Source organism: Mercenaria mercenaria, chromosome 15, assembly GCF_021730395.1.
Source record: "Mercenaria mercenaria strain notata chromosome 15, MADL_Memer_1, whole genome shotgun sequence".
NCBI classification, from domain to species: Eukaryota; Metazoa; Mollusca; class Bivalvia; order Venerida; family Veneridae; genus Mercenaria; species Mercenaria mercenaria.
The window spans coordinates 71929868-71953274 of NC_069375.1; the positions used below are offsets into that span (position 1 = coordinate 71929868).

General features: G+C 34.5%; 2 protein-coding genes across 2 annotated transcripts; one reads left to right on the forward strand and one right to left on the reverse strand.

Annotated features, from left to right (window-relative positions):
* Positions 1-5597: 5597 nt before the first annotated feature.
* Positions 5598-7254, reverse strand: LOC123558550 (TM2 domain-containing protein 1-like). The gene has a single exon (XM_045350425.2). The coding sequence runs from the start codon at positions 7141-7143 to the stop codon at positions 6514-6516; it is 630 nt and encodes a 209-aa protein (XP_045206360.2). The 5' UTR covers positions 7144-7254; the 3' UTR covers positions 5598-6513.
* Positions 7255-7446: 192 nt separating this feature from the next.
* On the forward strand, positions 7447-23041 carry LOC123558540 (deoxynucleotidyltransferase terminal-interacting protein 2-like). Its single transcript, XM_053525675.1, is given in 6 exon segments — positions 7447-8104; positions 9767-9893; positions 14604-14699; positions 17999-18175; positions 20296-20405; positions 22555-23041. Coding segments are annotated over 6 exon segments (1200 nt in total). The 5' UTR covers positions 7447-7511; the 3' UTR covers positions 22652-23041.
* Positions 23042-23407: the final 366 nt, after the last annotated feature.

Below are 23407 nucleotides of genomic sequence, written 5' to 3' on the forward strand. Positions count from 1 at the left end.
TGGTAGATAGGTCAGGCGACTGAATGGTAACTAGATCAGGCGACTGAATGGTAACTAGGTCAGGCAACTGAATGGTAATTAGGTCAGGCGACTGAATGGTAGGTAGGTCAGGCGACTGAATGGTAACTAGGTCAGGCGACTGAATGGTATCTAGGTCAGGCGCCTGAATGGGAACTAGGTCAGGCACATGAATGGTAACTAGGTCAGGTGACTGAATGGTAACTTGGTCAGGCACCTGAATGTTAACTAGGTTAGGTGTCTGAATGGTAACTTGGTTAGGCACCTAAAAGGTAACTAGGTCATTTGAATAAATTTGCATGAAGACTTTACAAAGATGCTATGAAAAAAACGTCACTTAAAGATAGCTCTATTTTTAGTTCTAGTGGCCCCTTAAAAAAAGAGGCCAACTTCCCTCCATAAGAATGCTACTGATTAAATATAAAGAAGATCTATCATGCACTTCATGAGAAGTTGCTTACAGGTTTCACTATTTTCAGCTGTAGTGACCCCTATATTGGTGAAAGGGGCCGAGTCCCCAAATCTAAGCACATATGGGAGAAGACCTTTTAATGAAATTGCACACAAAGTCTGAAGAAGATCCATGAACTTGTAGATGTTCTTCAGGAGAAATCATTTAGAAGTATGTCTCTAATGGCCGTGCTCCATTTGAAAACAAACTTGGAGAACCTTACAATGATGCAACCAAGTAAGTTTAGTAAAGATCTGTCCAGTGGTTCATAAGAAGAACTTGTTTAGGGGTTGTTTTTAGATTTACCTCTAGCAGAAAACAAATTTGGAAGATAACCTTACCATTATGCTACAGATCAAGTTTGATGAAGATCCGTCAAGCAGTTATGAAAAAATAGTATTTCTATTTTTAGTTCTTGCAGCAATAAAAAAAGCACCCCCATTTGAACAAAATTGACAGAAGACCTTATAATGATGTTACAGAAGAAGATTTGAGATGATCCATCAAACCATTTTTGGGGAGAAGTTGTTTGAAGCTATTTTGCTTTTTTTTTGCTCTAGCAGTCCTAAATGAGACTAGCTTTTGACCTCAAGGTACTCAGTTTTGCATGTGATCTACATTTCATGAATGGTTAATATTCTGAAGTTTTATCAAGATCAAAAAGGAAAAGTGGACTCCACAGAGTATAAACAAAGTTTTTCTGTGCAGGCTGGTCAAGGTCTGCACTGTTCCCTATATTCATTTAGTAAATTTTTTAGTGAACACCTCTTCAAATAATAAATGGTATTGGCCAAACTGAATGATATTAGCAAGCTAAAGATTAATACCAGTTCAGATGTTTCAACAATATCCTTAAGGCTATACTTGCAAATAAAATAAAACAGTATTTTCTTCAAAATTTGATAAACCAAAATCTGTTTTTTACATTGGTAATTTACAACATAGTAAGTTCAAATAAAGTACCTTCTTTATATTGAAACTCTTTATTTTTTAGTACTAATTGTATTTGACTTACTAGTATATTTTACTCACATTTATCACTAAAACTCTTCACATGTAGCAACAAACTTTAAACAGAGACACTCCTCATCACATAATCTTTTAAAACTTGACTCTGTATACAAACTAACTGTGTTTTTGCACTCAAATACATTTAATTTAGCTTGCTGGCGGCAAGTAATTTTGCCTTTGCCACCAGTGCAGGTTGATCATGGTCTGCACTGTTCGCTGTTCTGTCAGTAAACTTCCAGTCAACACCTCTTCAAATAATAAATGGTATTGCCCAAACTGAATGATGAACCAGTCCATTACAGATATTCAGCAGAGTAAAGGTTAAATGCAATACATAACAGTCATTTGTTTAAAAAACTTTTATACATACTGACATGTTATGTCTACATAGATCCAGTAAAGCAATTTTTCATATTTTGGTCTAATATAACAGGCATGTACTAGTTATCACTGGGTCTAATTGATCATTAAACATTAAGAAGAGCTGTCTGTAAGACAGCGCACTCCACTATTCTGCAATATGACGGTAAAATGAACATAATTATGTATCAATAAGGGACCTCTACTTTAAAAGGAAGATACACCAAGGGGCATAATTCTGTAAAGAACACAAATTTGAATTAGTTATGAAAAATTTCATGCAGATAATGATGGTAAAGATTCAAGTCATTATCATATATAGTACCAAAGTTATGTTCAGAAAACAAAGTTTGTCAAAAATTTTAAGTATGACAGGGGCATAATTTGATCAAAAATACAAATTAGAGTTATGGGAATTGTTACCACACAGTCATGCCAATGACGAGGATAAAGATACAATTTGAGTTTCAAGTCTTTATCTGATATTGTACTAAAGTTACATCCAAAAGTCAGGATTGCCAAAAAACTTTAAGAATGAAAGGTGAAATTCTGTCCAAAAAAAACAATTAGAGTTATAGAGACTGTAACCTTACTGGCAGATGTTGATTATAAAGTAATCCTTTTAATTTTTTTAAGTAATTATATTTTAAAGTACCAAAGATATGTCTATAAGCAAAGCTTTCAGCTTTTGAAAAAAAAAATAACATGAAAATAATTCCAAACTGACACCATTGTGGTGACCTTGACCTTGCATATAATAGGCCCAGCCCCTGCTTTTTTTATATGCTGGCGATGTTTATTTGAATTTACAGTAAAATATATGCAAAAGTAACAAAGATATGACAGAAAAACAAAGACTGCCGAAAAACTTTAACCTTAAAAATAACCCAAGTATATCAAACACCTTGGTGACCTAGACCTTAGGTATAATGGGCCCAGCCCACGTACATACATTGTTTATGCTAGACAATGTTTATGTGAAGTTGAAGTAAGATATAAGCTATAATAACAAAGATATGACAGAAAAACAAAGGCTGTCGAAAAACTTTAACCAGGAAAGCTCAAGCATTATTTTAATTTGAGCTTTTCAACATGTTCATTTTACTCAGAGTCAAGAACATCTGCAAACAAGAGGGTCATGAAGGCCCTATATTGCTCACCTGACCTAGGAATCATCAAGATAAACATTCTGACCAACATGACTAAGTTTCATTAAGATATGGTCATAAATGTGGCCTCTAAAATGTTCATTATCTTAGTCTAATTTAACATTTGTTTCTATAATATAAAGGTACACATAGTATTAATAAGCCTAGCTAGCTGTGATTCAAATTACATTGTGATCTTAGTTAACTAGATAATCTGTGTTTTATTTATGTGAAACTATAACTTTTAGTTACCCGACTACTGGACATTTTAGCTTAAATTTGTGTAAATTGTTTTAATGTGTGATAAATGTGGTATTTGTAACTTGTATATGTGTGTTTTAACCCGAATAAACATCTCTCTCTCTCTCCCCCCTCTCTCTCTCTCTCTCTCTCTCTCTCTCTCTCTCTATCTAACTAACTATCTAGCTTTTCCTTTGATTTGACCTGGTGACCTAGTTTTTGACCCTACCTGACCCAATTAAAGATACTATCCAGATTAAAAGATCACAAGTTAATTATAGAAATTTAGCAAGGCAGATTGTATTTTCTGGAAAGTCAAACCTGTATATAATTCATACCTTGAATGGAAGAGCCATTGTCAGGTGACTCTTACTCATAGGTAAAAGCCCACTGCAGTTATGAAATTGTTATTGAAACTAGTGATCATTATTCACATTTCTATGTTTTACCAAACATAACATTAAGCCATCATTTCCTGTGTTTGAAATGTCCAGAACTACTTTAATTATGTGCAAAGAGGTGACTGTGATATATTTGTTTTGTAATTCTGCAATGATTCAAGGAAAAACAGTGTTTTTACTCTCTGCACTTCCTCATAAATTTCAATCTATTATTGACCTTTACATTGCTAAATTTTTAAATGGACTGGTCCATCATTCAGTTAGGGCAGTACCACTTATGAATAAAAGGGTGTTTAATGAAAATTTACTGACTGAAAAGCAATCAGTGCAGACCATGATCAGCTTGTACATCCTTGCTGGTTGATGGTTTACACTGGTCTCAAAGACAAAATTACTTGCCACCAGCAGGCTATAAATGTTAACTTTAAATTTCTTTTAATTTCCAAAAAAATCTATAGAACTTTGCAAAGTGAAAGCAAAAATTTGAAAAAATTAAGTATAAATTTAAAAATAAATTCCACTAAACGTGACCTGAAGTGTAATATTGCTTCATACATCAGAAAAATATATATGAAACTGAGCCATGAGAAAGCCAACATAGTGGCTTTGCGACCTGAGCATGGATCCAGACCAGCCTGCGCATCCGTGCGGTCTGGTCAGGATCCATGCTGTTCGCTTTCAGAGCCTAAATTGCAACAAGAGCTCGTCGAACACGAAATGCCCCCCTTGAAGCATTTTAGTAATTGCACAAGGAACAGAAATTATATGCTCAGGGCGGGGCCATATTTGACCCTAGAGGAATAATTTGAACAACTAAATGATGCTACATTACAAAATCAAAGCCATAGTCTTTGTGGTTTGGACAAGAAGATTTAAAAAGTTTTTCCCTATATAAGACTATGTAAACCATGTGACCCCCAGGGTGGAGCCATATTTTGACCCTAGGGGAATAATTGAACAATCTTAGTAGAGGACCACTAGATGATGTCATATGCAAAATATCAAAGCCCTAGGCCCTGCGGTTTTGGACAAGAGGTTTTTCAAAGCTTTTTCCTACATTAGTCTGTATAAACCATGTGACCCCCTGGGTGGGGCCATATTTGACCCCAGGGAAATAATCTGAAAAATCTTGATAGAGGACCACTAGGTTTTGCTACATACCAAATATCAAAGCCCTAGGCCCTATGGTTTTGGACAAGAAGATCAGAAACCTTTTAACTGTTCCTGGCCAATGTGACCTTGACCTTGAAAGTTTGACCTAAATATCTCAAAATCAATACGGGTCATCTGCTGGTCGCGGCCAACCTAACTATCAATTTTCCTGACACTAAGGCCCAAGCGTTCTTGAGTTATTGTCTGGAAACCATTTTACTGTTCCTGATCACTGTGACTTTGAACTTTGACATACTGACCTCAAAATCAATAGGGGTCATCTGCTGGTCATGACCAACCTTCCTATCAACTTTCGTGACCCTAGGCCTAAGTGTTCTTGAGTTATCATCCGGAAACCGTTTTACTATTCAGGGTCACTGTGACCTTGACCTTTGACATACAGACCTCAAAATCAATAGGGGTCATCTGCTGGTGATGACCAACCTCTCTATCAACTTTCATGATCCTAGGCCCAAGCGTTCTTGAGTTACCATCCGGAAATGGATTGGTCTACTTTCCGACTGACCGACCGACATCTGCAAAACAATATACCCCTCCTTCTTCAAAGGGGAGCATAATTAAAGAAACTGTTAGCGAAAAGCATGTATACTGACCAGACTGCGCGAGTGTGCAGGCTGGTCTGGATCCATGCTGGTCACAAAACCACTATGTTAGTTTTCTCATGGTGCAGCTCATACAGTGATGTTCAGAGAAACATGTATGCTAGTATCATAGTTATTCAGAATGGATTATTGTCAAAACTAAGATATCCCTCAATACTAGAGAATCATTGGAAAATACACATACAACAAAAACAACATATGTACATTTCTTATTCTCTGAACTGCTTTTCATCATTATACAACAAAAAATCATTTAATATATGCTCTAGACAAGGAAAAGTACAGAAGCCTGAAGGCAGATATTTTGAAAACTGTTCAAGATACAATGTAGCATTATGATATATGTTTAGTGCTCCCTGTCATTGTTATCTTTTCATATCTTTAAAACTTTGAAGTTAAACTCATGACAAGGCAAGTGCAACAATCTGAAAGATCTATGGATTTAACTGATGTATAAAGCGGCAACTAGATGCTCACCCTTCAGGCAGCTTACAAAACAATTGGCAATAAAATTTGAAATCATTCTTCCACATGTTTAGTGTTTGGTATTTCGCAAGTTTTATTATACTTAAATGTCAGTTTACCAATTGGTAAACATGCATGCACTGACTGAATAGTGATGAATAAATATTTTGAATGAAAGACTCAAGTATGATCATAGTAATTATGATGGCAGAATCCAAATATTCCAAATGATCAACACATCCTGAACAACATCAATAGAGTTGAACTGTCTTGGCCATGGTGGTCACAGAGCCTGTGTTTCTTACTTGTAGATGTCAGATTACATGTACAAATCTTTTTTTTTTATCTCTATCAGCAAAGGATTTGCTTTGAACACCTCTTGAACTTCTGACTTTGTCACGAGCCATTCATAAAAATAGCACATTCAAGTTTTTTTTCCTGCATAAAAATGACCACAACTGATACATTATGCCTATATCTTATGGTCCACACATTCAGTTTCTGTGCTGGAATTTAAAATGGCACACAATCTGATCACATGCTCTTGAAATCAGTCAACTTCTTCACAGTCACTACCTTGCAACGTTCATATAACTAAGGGCGTGTTCCAACACTAACAATCCACATCACAGCAGCCAGGTACTTTACAAGTCATCGAGTTTGATAATAGTTTCATTATTCATTGTTAATTTTATAAGTCCTGCACCGAAATAATCAATGATATAGTCTGAACCATCTGAGGGTTTAACCGTTTGTGTTGCTATCAACAGAACATCGATCAGTTGCCCAAGGAAAAAAAATCCAAGGGTTGAAAACTTCAGTAATCCTATTGCAGGGTATCCAAGATAGAATCTGTCAATTCCAAACATTCCTAAGAAAACTGACAGTAAAAGCGCTGTTTCAAAATTATACCCATTTGTCCATTTGCAGGCTCTTTCTTGATAAAAGCCTATTTGTTCGCCATCAAATTCACACGGATTTCCAGATGCCGATAAGTCTTTTAAGCTTTTATCAGGATAACATAGGACTCCCGGAGCTGGTTTACAAGGAACAGTTACTGTGCGAGTTTTTGAATTGCAGCCTCTTGCTTGTTGTGTCTCTGAGTCAATTTCTGGTTCATCACAATAATACTGACCCATTAACAACTCTGAACATTGATGAATGTCAGGATCTGAAGAATTCCCCTCACATTTCAAGTTTTGACATTTACAAAGACAAACCAAACACAAAGGCAAAATAAGTCTGATGATATAATTTGTAATGTCAAGATGCATTTTGCCAGTCTCAAGCGAAATAGCACTAATTTTTCCGGTAAAACCTGTATATTTTAAAGACTTCCTTCTTTTGTTGATATTTACATCGGAAGTTAGTTTTGCATTACTGCCCCTGAAAATTGAAAATAGTTCATTACGCGGAAGAAATTTTATTTTAATGATTGAAAGTAAAATAATTAGTAAAGTTAAAAAAATCAGTGAAACTTAGTATGTTCTACAGTATGATGTCTTTAATTTATTAAGATATTGGGTACACTATAGCGTAAGTATAGTTAAAGTTTTGCACTACTTATCTCAAATGTTTTCGGTGTAGCAATTTCCTGTGGATGTCCTTAGGTCACCTGGAACACGTGAAAATCATATAAAAGATGTCTTCAGATAGTTCTACTTCTGATAGTGAAATAAGTAGTGGTGAAGAAGTCGACAAAGATGTATTTAAGGCTTTCCAAGCTATAAAACGTAATCTAAGTTCTGTTGAACAGAAAGAAAAGAGAAGTTCTTCCAAAAGTAAAAATAAGAATGCCAGTGAAGAAAGGACCAGCACCTCTACAAGACATAAACTGATTTATCAAACATTTAAAAAGGTTGATACATCCGAAAAATGTGAAAAGAAAGGATTAGATCAAGCAAACGAGAATGATGTTGACAGCACAGAGTTGAACAATTTTTTTATTGACAAGGGCCCTACTCACAAAGACAACGATTTAGACGATATTGTCGCTTATGACCTCACAAATTTTGCAGAAACGGTTGATGTGGACTCTGAAGGTCAAGATTTTAATGACGTAGTTTCTTATGACTTGACAAATATTGACAGTTCTGCCAGTAAACTTTTAGAAAATAAAAACATGTCCAGTTCTAGTGAAGACACTGATAGCGAAAATGAGAAAGCAGAAACAGACCATATAGAACGTCAAAGGTGGAAGAAAGAGCAAAAGATGAAAAAGAAAAGAGAAAAGGGGTTTGATAAAATTCAAATGACATTAATTTTCTATTTAAATCAGGGTCAATTGAAGTTCAGATTCCATTTTTTGAATGAGTTTTATAGCAGACAATGAACTTAGGAAGGCTGAGGCTATGCACATGGCAGCTGTGTCTCTATACACATGGCAGCTTTGTCAAAAAATGTAATTTTCACGGCCATGTAATTTAGGAAAGAATTTTGTGCCAGCAAGGCTTTTAAAGGTGTTTTTACCAGGAGAAATTTTAAGTGAATAAATGTTATTTTAAGTAGATGCTTAAAATACAGGTACATTGTAGATCAGCAAGGGCTCCAGATAATTGTTTTTGCTATTGAGTATTAACTCATCTTAATTTTGGTGAATGAGAAAATGGTAAAATCTGAAATTTATTCATGTTACTAGTCCTGAGTAATTTTACTCCTGAAAATTTCTCAGTGTGAGAACAACAGAAACTGGTTTTATAACATATTTATTGGGTGTAACACTCATGAATTCGTTTGCAGTCCAGTTTCAATTCAGCATTCAAGTTTTTGCTTTTTTTCTTCTCCCTTGGACATGTTGGATTGCTTTGGTTTAAAACAGTGGCTACTGAATCCAATAAAATATTCAGTATACATTTAAATATGTTTTGGGGATCATTTTTGTTGGTTTAAAAATGAGTATCTAGAGTGTTTGTTCACTTATTGCATTCTTAGAGACATTTTGTTGTTACACTCCATACCATTACACTCCACCCCCACCCCCTTCACTTAGAGCTATTGCCCTTGATTTAAAATGCCCAAAAATGTCCAGACGCGGCTATTTCTCAGTAACTAGTTGGTAGAATTTCATAAAACTTGAAATAAACATGAACCAAGATACTGCGATGATTGGTGTCAAGTTTGTTTTTTATAATTGGTCAATTTCCTTTGGAGTTGTTGCTCTTGATTTAATGAAAAATGCCCAAAAATGTCTGTCCACAGCTATTTCTCAGTAACTAGCAGGTTGAATTTCATAAAACTTCAAATAAACATGAACCAGTATACTGTGAAGATGCCCATTAAGTTTTTTTCTGGATTGGTCAATTTCTGTTTGAGTTATTGCTCTTGATTTAATGAAAAATTAACGTCTGTAGCCTTTTCTCAATAATAAGCTGGTAGAATTTCATGTAACTTGAAATAAATATGAACCAACATACTTCGATGATGCCCATCATTTTGTTTTTAATTGGTCAATTTTTCTTAGAATTATTGCCCTTTAATTGTTTAAAAATCCACAGATTTATACATAATGAACCAACCAGTCGGTAGAATTTCAATAAACTTCTTTCATCCTTTTCCATGAACATTAATTATAAACATGTGAAGTTGTGTACCCACACCTGGTCACCACCTTCACCACCTTGCCTTGGTCACACCCCCTCCACCCACCCACCCACACAAAAAAAAATTGTCACCACCCCCCTCTCCTAAATAAGCATTCATTTTCTGTCTAACTGATTTTGATTTTGACTAATGAACTAATGAAATTATTTGCTTCTTAGTAACATCCTTAGCTTTTTGCCAGATCTTTTGACCATTCCTCACCACAAACCCTTTCAGCAGGGGATACCAATTCATCGAATTTGCTTGATCACTTTTGATACTGATTCTTTAATATCAAATGTTTATTGATATTTTCAGACTTCTGTCAAGCAAACTTGAAGCTGGAGTGGCAGTTAACGATGTGTATGTCAATGTTGATCCCCTTAGTAAATCGAAGATTCATAAGAATATCAGTAAAGACAAACAGAAACACAGGGAACCAGAGGTATATTGCTGGCTTTTTACCCCAATTTTAAGGTTCTGCAACCATTTAAGACACTCTATAGCTTACAGTCAATTACATGTTTTCTGTATGTCATCTGGTCATTGTCTGGCTAGTAAGGAAAAGAACTGGCTCATAACACAGCCAAAGAATTCTTAAATGAGTTCATCATGTTGATAAAAATCCAGTTTGAGAATCATATTTTTCATCTAAACACAACACAAATAGTAAGTGAATTTTTGTGTTTTGTTTAGATAAAAAAAATGATTATCAAACAGCCAAAGAATGTGGAATCTTATTATTTCAATTGACTTGGTTGTACTACACGACACTGTACAAAATAATTTACTGGTTTCCTTAATAAAGATTTGTTTATCGGACTCCAAAGAATATAGTAAACACACTAGGGAGAAAAGCATTTGCATTTTCTGTTTGCTGTGTGTAGCACAAACACATTTCAGCTTCTCCAATATGAATTCTTGTATACAAAACACAGTCACGGTATGGAACAAAGGCTTATAAATTATTATTGATAATGAACATATACTGGCAAAATCAGCTGTGAACTAAACTTATTTGCAATATATCAAAGCTCTGGAGTTCTTCTTTTTTGCAGTAAAGCTACAAGAGGGGTCACACATTAAACCGGAATCCACCTAAAAACCGGAATACACCGGAATACACTTTCTATAACCGGAATACACCTGTATTTTTTTAATTAAAGGTATTTTTGAAGGTTTTTTGATATAATTCAATCATATATATCATAAATAATCAACATACCAAAGGAAAATACAATACGTTCACGCAAAACGATTTTATAAGAGATTGAAATTCGGCGACCGCGCGGGAAATTACCATAACCGAAATACACCCGTATTTCTTCAACAAATGCTATTTTTGAAGTGGTTTATGACTGAATTCAAAAATATATATCATAAATAATTAATTTTCAAAATGAAATTAAAATAATTTTGCGCATTACGTTTTGTACATGATTGAAAATCGGCGAAGGCACTGGAAATTTGCGTATTCGTAAATGAATTTCCATGCCCTAAAATTCTCTAATGTACACCCGTATTTCTTAAATAAATCGTATTTTTAGGGTTTATGATAGAAATCAATCATATCTAAAATAAATAATTAATTTACAAAAATATACATGTACAAAGATGCATTTAAATCAGCAACGACATCGTATTGCTTTATTTAAAACCACATTTCTATTTACGTTCACGAGGTCACGTACACTAACAGAAATCTGTTTGCCAAAAATCGTTTTACTCCATTTATTTAAATTGCTGCCGCTTTTTCATTATTTAAGATTTTTTTTATTCTGTTCTTTGTACTTCCTGGTCAAAAGTCTGAATTTTATGGCCATAGTATGTATCATTTATTTACTTTTAGAAAGAAATAAGTAATTAAGATCGCGCTGTTTGAAGTTTTACAAATAATTATGTGAAAATTCGACCGTTTTTATAGAATTTTCCCTACATTACTGTCGATATCTTATTAAAATCGTTATAGAATTCAAACTGTATTACTTCTTAAGCGGTGTTGAAAACTTGAAGCGATAATATTAAAAAATGAATACACTACGCGCGTTTTTTTGTACGTGTTGATTAACAAAAGTAACGTCGAGCGATGTAAATTAGATATTACGATAGGTCGCACGTGCTCGTGGAATGGAAAATTACCGGCATGATGTTTTGTATCTTTACGATCCCCGGTAAATTCCAGTCAATCCAAATAATAAGTTTGTTGACGTTTTTCACGATGTAATTTCTGAATTTTGGTAAAGTTACGACGTAAAAACACTTTTCCTAAATTTCCGGAGTGGACTGGAATTAATAAAACTGATTTTAACAAAATAAGGAATTCTGTAAATAAAACACTGAAAAAGTATTTAAAGGAAGACTATGTTGATACAGGAAAACGACTACGATACCCGAGACATTATGATCGAGACTTAGGAAGGAGGAATCAAAATGTTTAAATCTACAATATATCGCTGTTTTAGCAAAACATTGAATTAGTATTGATACGTTAAAGTACATGAAAAATAAAAAATTATACTGAATGTACCTGTTTTTCTTCAATTTTTCAATTTGCAATTATAACGACAAGTATGAAATTAAACAAAAGCTTATCATATTTAACTGCACTTACATTGTCAGACATTATTTGTCACATGTCGCATATATGTGCTTACAAATATACTGATTAATTGATATAATCAATAGGTGTGATAATCCAATCAAACTCTATCAGGACTAATCAGAGGCACGTGTTTGTTACGCTGCATATATTCAAAGGATCTTAATTGTGCTTTGGAAATAAGCGCAGTAAACTTTTTTATATTTATATATTAAACATAATATAATTCTTTTGAAAACTGATTTTTCGTAATTTATTTTCTTCTTATATTATCAAATTAAACATGAAGAAATAATTCAATTAGTTCCAATAATAAACATACTGCCGGTTCTTTCCGATCAGCGCGGTTTATGCACTGACATGTGTTTTGTGTATAATTCATTTAAAAATTAAATATTGATATTTTTTCTTAATTAATTTTCTTTTTTATTTGTTAAACGAAATGCGAAATATGAAGAAATGATTAAATAATTTCCAATTATAAACATGTGACATGCCCTTTCCGATCATGTTAAAAATAAAATATTAAAACATTGTTATGTCCTTTCCGATCAGCGCGGTTTATGCCACTCGTATTTTGTCTATAATTCATTTAAAAATCAAAAATTGCTATTTTATCATTCATAGTTTATTTTCTTTTTTATTTGTTAAATGAAATACGAAGGAACAATTAAATAAGTTTCAATAATAAACATGTGACATGCCCTTTCCGATCATGTTAAGCCCTTTCCGATCCGCGCGGTTTATGTCGGGACCCGTATTTTGTTTATGATTCATTTAAAATCGAATATTGATATTTTTTGTCTTAAATTATTTTCTTATTATTTGAAGAAACAATTAAATAAATTTTAATAATCAACATTCCGGTATCTAGTCATAGCGACGTAAGCGTAAAACATTTCCGTAAGATCGTAAAGTTATAATCTCGTATACAGAATTAACTTTTAATAAACTTCTCTCAAATATTCATTCATATTTAATCTGATTGAACATGGTTCTACAACTTACAAAAAATGATAAAAAGTGTTTATTTAAGAGAATACTATTTATTTTTTTAAAAAGGACGAGTGCATTTATGTTATGGAAATTTCCGTGCGCTCGCCAAATCCAAATCTCGTATAAAATCGTTTTGCGTTAAAGTATTGTATTTTCCTTTTGTAAACGTATTATATATATTATACACGAATGACTTCTGCAATAAACCCTACAAAAATACCATTTATTAATAAAATACGGGTGTATTTCGGTTATGGAAATTTCCCGCGCGGTCGCCGAACTTCATTCTCGTATAAAATCATTTTGCGTAAACGTATTTTATTTTCCTTTCGTATGTTAATTATTTATGATGTATATGATTGAATTATATCAAAAACCCTTCAAAAATACCTTTAACTTAAAAAATACAGGTGTATTCCGGTTATGGAAAGTGTATTCCGGTGTATTCCGGTTTTTAGGTGGATTCCGGTTTAATGTGTGACCGTACAAGAGTTCAGCAATAATATTATAAGCTCTGGGAGAACTTGCTAACAAGAACAATTGTTAATCATTTACATAAATTGCTAGCAGGTTGTTTTACTCTGTCAGCACAATATGATCACATTTTTCACTTCAGGAATTGAATTCTGTAAACAGAAATTGTCCGCTATGCAAAGGTTCAAATAAATACCACATTATGAAAAGTACATTGATTACTACTTTTAAGAATGAATATTTAAACATAATTTCTATATTTACACATAGTATTTTTGCAGTCAGTCTTTGTCCACTCAAACCTGAAAAGTTTAAACACTGCCTTTTGCTTCTAATTGTCAGGTCATGGCAAAGTGCCCTGTATAATGTATATATTGTTCCATGGAACTACTGATTACCTTTAGAAATTTTGATGGTCTGTCAGAGTTTTAGCAAACAAAGTTAGACTGTATTCGCACTTACATGTATTGAAGTATGATGAAATTCTTCAGGTCCCATAGAGTGTGAGTGAAAGAAATTTGACTGTATTTTACACATCCATTTAGTGAAGTATCTTTATTTTATGTTTTCCAGTGAATTATAGAGTTTTCTCAGTAAAATAAAAGTGATAATCCACAGTTTTGAAACAGTAGATTATCTTTTTTATTTTTCACTGTTTTTGCTGAACTAGTTCCTCCGTCACGATTGAAGTCAAATTGTATACCAAGCGTTACAAATACCGGGGACCATAATGACAAATATGTCGTTAAAATAACGTCATTTGCGTTATGCTTTCTGCTGACTTTTCCCGCGATTTTCAACATTTTATAAATTGCGCAACAGAAGTAGTGTTTTACACATAAAATAAAAAGAAAATTTGTTTGTGTCAGTGTAATATCAATTTTATTTCACCCGTGAGCACCAAAAAAAGTTACTTAGCTCTAGGCTGCACCACTCGTGTAAATATGAGTTTTTGGTGCTCACTTGTGAAATAAAATTGATATTTCACTGAAACAAACAAATATCCTCTATATCTTTACACAAACATGTTTAGAAAATGCCATGTACTCTTTGGGAATTAATGAGACTGTACATGTTGTGCTGTAGGTAATGAAGAAAAGCATGATAACAGATGACTTTGAGAGACAGGATTCGATACAGACCACACATGTTAGTGTTAGACAACAGAAGAAACAAAGAAAAGTTGGTATTTTCTTATATTTTTTTTAAGTAATGTCACTTAATTTATGGTTAAAAAAGGTATGTTTGATGTGCATTTAAGCATCTTTCAAATACTGTTTGTTAAATATACACATAAAGAAGAAAGTTGCAAGTTTTAGTTTGATATTCTAGAAATGTTTATAAAGACATTGTGAAATGCTTGAAGGAAGGAAATGTCTTACTGATTTTCATTTTGTCAAGAAGTTTTATCTGAAATATAGAAACCTAGTCGCCTTGGAAGTAGGACCAAATTTCATCGCTCAAGATGCTGTATACATAAAATCTGGTTTTTAGCTCACCTGTCACGAAGTGACAAGGTGAGCTTTTGTGACTGCTTGATATCCGTCGTCTGTCAACAATTTCTAAAAAAAATCTTCTTCTTGAAAACCACTGGGCAGAATTACACCAAACTTCACAGGAATGATCCTTGGGCGGCCCTCTTTCAAAAGTTTTCAGAGAATTGAATTCCATGCAGAACTCTGGTTGCCATGGCAACCGAAAGGAAAAACTTTAAAAATCTTCTTCTCAAAAATCAGAAGCCCTAGAGCTTAGATATTTGGTGTGAAGCATTGCCTAGTGGACCAATACCAAATTTGTTCAAATCATGACCCCGGGGTCAAAATTGACCCCGCCCCAGGGGTCACTTGATTTTACATAGGAAAATCTTAAAAAATCTTCTTCTCAAAAACCAGAAGCCCTAGAGCTTAGATGTTTGACATGTAGCATTGCCAAGTAGACCTCTACTAAAGTTGTTCAAATCATGACCCCGGGGTCAAAATTGACCCTGCCCCAGCGGTCACTTGATTTTACATAGTAAAATCTTCAAAAATTTTCTAAAAACAAACCAGAAGGCCTAGAGCTTAGATATTTCACTTGTGGCATTGCCTAGTGGATCTCTACAAAATTTGTTCAAACCATGACCCCTGGGGTCAAAATTGACCCCGCCCCAGGGGTCACTTGATTTTACATAGGAAAATTTTCTAAAAATAAACCAGAAGGCCTAGAGCATAGATATTTGACATGTAGCATTGCCTAGTGGACCTCTACAAAATTTATTCAAATCATGACCCCTGGGGCCAAAATTGACCCCCTCCCAGGGGTCACTTGATTTTACATAGGAAAATCTTTTGAAAATTTTCTAAAAATAAACCAGAAGGACTAGATCTTAAGATATTTGCCATGTAGCATTGCCTAGTAGACTTCTACAAAATTTGTTCAAACCATGACCCCCGGGGTCAAATTGACCCCGCCCCATTGGGTTACTTAATTGTACATAGAAAAATCTTTAAAATTTTCTAAAAATAAACTAGAATGCCTAGAGTTTAGATATTTCACATGTGGCATTGCCTAGTGGACCTCTACAAAATTTGTTCAAATCTTAATCACCCAGGGTCAAATTGACCCAGCCCCAGGGGTTACTTTATTTTATGTTGCTATAAATAGCTTATTTAGTAACTTCTTTATTATTGGCCATAAGGAAAAACCGAGACCACTTTTCTGTGGTACAACATGGATGGTACCTCCAATTTTTAGGTGTATTTTGACATATCTGTACCTTTAAGAAAATTTCAACTATATTTACTCATGATTCTTTTGATTGATCTTGATTATGATTTTTTGACCTTCCTGTCCTGAAGTGCAGTGATAACATGTGAGCGATATAGGGCCGTTATGGCCCTCTTGTTTTTGTTGTTATTTTTGTATTTTATGGTTTTGTCAAAAACCACTGCCTGTATTTCTCGGGGACATTAATTGTTAAGTTTCAAATTCTACAGATAAGATAATTAGAAGATTTGTCTTTTTGTTGAGATTTAAATATACTGTAATACACCCATAATAATAATTGACAACTTCTAATTTTATTACGTGTATTTATCCTCCTTGTTTGCTGTTAGTGATTTTTTCATTTTCCAACTGCAACAGAAAAGCTTGTTTATTTCAGCAAAAGTAACAATAGAAATACAGAAGTACTTAAGTTCAATTCCTAGATGATGTTATCACTGGAAATTCATCAAGGGCCGACTTCCTTTTCAAAAATCTGTTACTTTCCTGTTTACAACATGTAGAGCATGCAGCCCAGTTGCTAGGTCCAAGGTCTAGGTCACACTTATAGGTTAGAGCTAAAATAGCTTTACTTTGACTCTGTCCATATAAGGAAACAGTAAAATAGGCCTAAACACATAGATATTGTTATTCAGTATGCAATTACAAAGAAATGTTACAAGTTGAAAATCAATGCCATGTAAAATACAAACAGCAGAATTTTTAGTTAATAAATAGGTGCATTAGAGATGACAGACATAGCCTATTAAAAGACCATACCTAAAGTGTGCCAAAATTATGCCAAATTCCATGCCTAAAGTATGTTAAAATGCACAGTATGCATGGACCAGTTATATTTTTTCCCCGGGGGAGCACAGTCCCGGACCGACCACCACCCCAGAAGTGCCCTTTTCAGTGCCAGCACCCTGCCCTTTTTTAATCCTAGCTGGAGCACTGGAAACTGCTTTTGAAACTATTAGTAAAATCTGTTAGAAGATCATTTGGAAGTGCTAAAGGCAACCAAGCAAAATAATAACTGACTTGGTTTGATTGAGTCCATTCAGGAGAGGTAATGAAATATGCAACATCACTCATGCCACGTAGCACTGGATTAAGCAGAATTCTAGCATCAGTTGTTTACTTTAGCAATATGATTTGCAGGGTAGTTGACCCAGGTAACTCACTTCAAGGTCAAGGTCATACTAACAGCTCAAAGATCAAATAGCTTAAATTTATGTATACTTCTTGATATAAGCTTCTAAATGACTAGAATGAACTTCATTAAATTAACACCCATTATTAACCTGAAAAAAACATGTTACTAGGTCTGTCTAAAGTCAAGGTCAAACTTGGAAGCCCGCCCACTTAGCTCAGTAGGTAAGAGCGTTGGTCTACGGATCGCTGGGTCGCGAGTTAGATCCTTTGGCAGGGCGTATGTTCTCCGTGACTATTTGATCTGATTCATGTGGGGAAGTTGGCAGTTACTTGTGGAGAACAGGTTTGTACTGGTACAGAATCCAGGAACACCGGTTAGGTTAACTGCCCGCCGTTAATGACTGAAATACTGTTGAAAAACGGCATTAGACCCAAAACAAACAAACAAACAAATTTGGAGGTCAAAGGTCATGATCAGAGTGGCGTCTGAGGGTATTAATCACATTTAGTGATAGCTCTGATAATTCAGCTATATATGAATCTTTAACATATTTTTATTCTAAAACTGAATAAAATACTTACAGCTTGAGAGAGAGAAGACCAAGGGAGGTAAATGGTTCAACATGCCGGCAACAGAGTTAACAGACGAGAGGAAGTACGATCTTACAGTGCTACAGATGAGAAAAGCTCTTGATCCTAAACGTTTCTACAAGGCTAACGATCTCAAAGCCACACCCCAAATATTTTCCAAGTAAATATATGTAATGATATTTTTGCAGGTAAACATTTAAAGAGAATCTACCATGTCCTTCAAGTGTAGATATGGAAACCCTAGCCGACATTTATATTTTGCCCAAAGTCGTTGTTCTCCCAAGCTTTTTGGACTGACAGAATTCAAGGATTGGATTTGTTGTTAATTACCATAACTGAATTGGTGTAGTGTATTTACTATTTCACTATTCCAACCTTTCTCTGATTGCCTCGTTAATTCAAACAGAAAACAGTGGCCATATATTGTATTTGCAGCATTTGATATTAATGACATCAATTGTTAGATAAATTGTTAATTTTCAAAGAAAAGCATCTTACAATCTAGTCTATAGGTAGATCTAGTGAACAGTAATGTAAATATGATGTATTTTATGAAATCCGACAAATGATTAAGACTTTGTAAATCAGAGTAGTCCTGGAGTGGATTTGACACTGATTATGGAATACTTAAGGTCATGCCACAGTTGTGTACAGTACTGTATAAATTGAAAAGTTCAGAAAAATATCAGCTGGTGTAAATTTCCATAAATTTCCAGGTTTGTCATTTAAGTCGGGTAAAGATAAGGCACTTCAGCAGGGTTGCCAGCAGTCTTGAAAAGTCAGGGAAATTGGTTTCTTTTTCAAGGTCAGGGAATTGTCAGGGAATTTTAAAATTTGGTCAGTGAAAAATGAAAATCCTGGAAAGTCAGGGAAAAGTCAGGGAAAAATGATTTCAAAGCTTGAAGAAGTTAATCATTTTAAACTTTTGTGGCTATGGCAGTCTTCAAGCATTAAATTTTAGTAATTAAAAACAAAGTTTAATGATGTAATACTGTAACATGCATTTAATTTGTTTAAATCCCCCATTTTTCTTGCTATTAGTCATGGTGTTTTATTGTTTTTGCCTCTAGGAAACTGTATAATAACAGATCTTGGATTTTTGAGAATGATATTTTGCTAATACTAGCAGGGTTCCAATGGTCTTGTTATTAACCATACTTTATTATTTTTACCATGAGGAAAGTGTACCTTAAAAGATGTTAGATTTTTGATAGTTACATGTCTTGCAAAGATGCTTTTGATATGTATCTCTTAATAATTAGGTTTCACTGACCAATAGTCACAATTATGTTTCATTGACTTGACCACCAAACAGTCATACAAGAAAGAAAACCATGTTTATTATCATTGTGTTTGATGTTTATGTTTAATATATTGGAAAATAAATACAAAACATTTGGAAAAAAAATAATGGGAGGATTGGACGGCTATAGGGGAGGTCAGGAGGCCGTTTAAATGTTTGGCGGTTTTGGTCAGTGAAAAACATGAATTGGTCAGGGAAAAGTCAGGGAATTTTATTCACCCAGAGTGCTGGCAACCCTGTTCAGGTTTTTTGGCAATTTGCCAAATTTCCACTAGGAAATTGTCCTGAATCAGCAGTTCACAAACTTCATAAACCAGGAATATATCCACGCATACAGAATTCCATTGTCTCAAATCTGTAACAGACTACTGTACTTTGTTTAGGTAATCCAATACTATCTGGTGCACAATTTTTGTTGTTTAAACTCTGCTAGAAAGTAGATTAACAATTTTTCTGAATTGTGGATGTGGAAAAAAAATCACACTGTTGAGATATGTCTGAAATCTCAGTAGAACCTTGTTTAAAGTGAAATTTTCTTGCCTTTACAATGTTAGACTCAGTGTGCTCTACTGAAACTGGCTGCGTTCCAAGATATAAAAAAAAGTTTAATGTGAGATACGACATTGAACTTGGATGCTCACCTCGGTCCTCCCCTACAGTTGTTTTTGTTATGAAAGCTGCTCTTAAAATGCCAGACACAAACTCTGAAATATTTAAATAAAAATATGAAATCAGGTCAGCTTATAGGCAAAGTCAGTTCAACCAAAGTTCTTTGTGCTTGCAGAGGAGTCAAGTGTGAAAATGTTACCGGTAATACACTAGTGTAATTTCAGAAGTTGACACGGGGTTATATTTAACTCCACAATCATTAAACATGTGATATAAACATTTCTGAGGACCACCATTCAAGTTTGATCTATTAGAAAATGTAGGTCATACTAATGTCTTTAAATGATTGAATAAATAATTTCTGTATTTTATCAACAGTTTGGTAAAGTGGTTGAGGATGCGACAGATTTCTACAGTTCTAGGATTCCAAAGAAACAGAGAAAGTCGACTGTCGTGGAGGAACTTCTTGCCGACGCTGAATTTAGAAAGTATGTACAGTTCGTGCTCTATAATTACATATAGAAATTTAGTCAGCTTTTAAATAGATCCAGAATTGAAGGCTGTCGGTGTTTAGCGTGATGTGCATGTGTATTGAAATTGTGATCAATAATGTATGTATGCAGTTTTGAAATATCTATGAAAGAAAAGGGTAGAAAAATGTAAAAGCAAAATTTCTGTGAATGGGATTAAACTTATATCCAAGTCAGTGACACAGTGCAACTGCTTAAGGCATTCATATACATGTATCACTCTGATGAATTGTACCCCAAGACACCAGAGAGTATAAGGGGACTGTATTTCAGTTAGGTAGAGAGTATAAGGGGACTGTATTTTAGTTAGGTATAGAGTATAAGGGGACTGTATTTTAGTTAGGTATAGAGTATAAGGGGACTGTATTTTAGTTAGGTAGAGAGTATAAGGGGACTGTATTTTAGTTAGGTATAGAGTATAAGGGGACTGTATTTCAGTTAGGTATAGAGTATAAGGGGACTGTATTTCAGTTAGGTATAGAGTATAAGGGGACTGTGTTTCAATTAGGTATAGAGTATAATGGGACTGTGTTTCAGTTAGGTAGAGAGTATAAGGGGACTGTATTTCAGTTAGGTAGAGAGTATAAGGGGACTGTATTTCAGTTAGGTAGAGTATAAGGGGACTGTATTTTAGTTAGGTATAGAGTATAAGGGGACTGTATTTTAGTTAGGTATAGAGTATAAGGGGACTGTATTTCAGTTAGGTATAGAGTATAAGGGGACTGTATTTCAATTAGGTATAGAGTATAAGGGGACTGTATTTCAGTTAGGTGGAGAGTATAAGGGGACTGTATTTTAGTTAGGTAGAGAGTATAAGGGGACTGTATTTTAGTTAGGTATAGAGTATAAGGGGACTGTATTTCAGTTAGGTATAGAGTATAAGGGGACTGTATTTCAGTTAGGTAGAGAGTATAAGGGGACTGTATTTCAGTTAGGTAGAGAGTATAAGGGGACTGTATTTTAGTTAGGTAGAGAGTATAAGGGGACTGTATTTTAGTTAGGTAGAGAGTATAAGGGGACTGTATTTCAGTTAGGTAGAGAGTATAAGGGGACTGTATTTCAGTTAGGTAGAGAGTATAAGGGGACTGTATTTCAGTTAGGTAGAGAGTATAAGGGGACTGTATTTTAGTTAGGTAGAGAGTATAAGGGGACTGTATTTCAGTTAGGTAGAGAGTATAAGGGGACTGTATTTCAGTTAGGTAGAGAGTATAAGGGGACTGTATTTCAGTTAGGTAGAGAGTATAAGGGGACTGTATTTCAGTTAGGTAGAGAGTATAAGGGGACTGTATTTCAGTTAGGTAGAGAGTATAAGGGGACTGTATTTTAGTTAGGTAGAGAGTATAAGGGGACTGTATTTTAGTTAGGTAGAGAGTATAAGGGGACTGTATTTCAGTTAGGTAGAGAGTATAAGGGGACTGTATTTCAGTTAGGTAGAGAGTATAAGGGGACTGTGTTTCAGTTAGGTATGTCCATTGGTCAATTCATCTATCCATCAGTCTGTAATTCGAGTTAACTCTGTAACTTCATAAACCAGGGCTCTCGCTAGTGGGCAACTTGAGCAAAATACTAGGCGCTTTGAAACTTAAAACTTCGTTCAAATCTAACCTCAAAGTGAAATGCAAGTCGCCTGATTCTCTTTATATCTGCAGTCGCTAATTAATGCTACCCACCCTGCTGACAATTTACACTGTTTCATTCTGTCTAAGTTATTTCTAAATGGATTTGATTTGAACTTAAAAAAGTAGTTCCACTTTTTTCTTGGAATTATACTTATTTAATGTATTGATACACTATCTCTCTTAATACTTTTGACACAGACTCAAGCTATTGTCCAATTGGAGTAATTTAGCCCTCCAGTGACTGCTCCAGCTTCCTCAGATATGTGCCGACTTTCACAATCCACCATCAAAATAGCAGAGCTTGCTGTCTCCTGTGACAGCTCTTGTTTCTCCATGATATTGATGAGCGTTTCAGAGCATTGTTAACATGGAATGGAATATTTGAATGTTGCATGTTTAAGATCTTTGTTGACATGGATTTGAATATTTTATAGTGGTGTAGATTTAATATCTTTCTTAACTTGGAATGGAATATTTAAATATTTCAGGTTTAATAAAAGAAAGTATGAAGAGGTACAAGAAGCAAAGAGACATGGTAAAGGTCCATACAAACATATGAAGAGACTGAAAAAGAGGAAAAAATGAAGATGATATACATAGACTATCCAAAGTTATGCATTATATACAATATACAAGTTATGTATTAAACACAAAGTTAGGCATTTGATTCAGAGTTAGGCATTACTTCTAAAGGAGGTATGCATGATAATTAACTGGAGAAAATGACATTCAAATACTTGATATTACAGTATGTGCATCTTTATCGAGAAAAATGTAATTATACTGATGGGTTATATTCACAGATTTTAAATAAAGGAGGTATGAAATACTTGAGGAACTCTGTGTACAGTCTGTGAACACAGCTGTTTAGTTACACAAGTTCACATTGTTTGAATCGATATTTGGTATGTTATCATGAATATGTTATACACTGACTAACTTTTGTTGAGAATAAAAAAGTTAACCTGCATAAAATGTTTTTTTGTGCCCCCCCATGAGTGGTGGTGGCATATAGAGTCTGTCTGTCTGTCGGTCCTTCCATCCGTCCGTCCTTCCGAGAATGTTGTGTCGCGCCTAGCTCCAAAAGTATTTGACAAAACTTTACAGGAATGTTGGTCTGCATGCGTTGTTGTGCACCTATGGTTTCGCGTCTGGATTCATTCAGTTGTGTAGGAGTTATGGCCCCTGACTTTGTAAAAATTGGTCATATTAGTGTTGTGTCGTGCCTAGCTCCAAAAGTATTTGACATAGAGTCACAAAACTTTACAGGAATGTTGGTCACCATGTGTAGTTGTGCACCTTGGGTTTCGCGTCTGGATTCATTCAGTCGTGTAGGAGTTA

Excerpts from the sequence above, each read along its gene's own strand:
- LOC123558550 (XM_045350425.2), bottom strand. The coding sequence starts at position 7,143 with ATGCATCTTGACATTACAAATTATATCATCAGACTTATTTTGCCTTTG.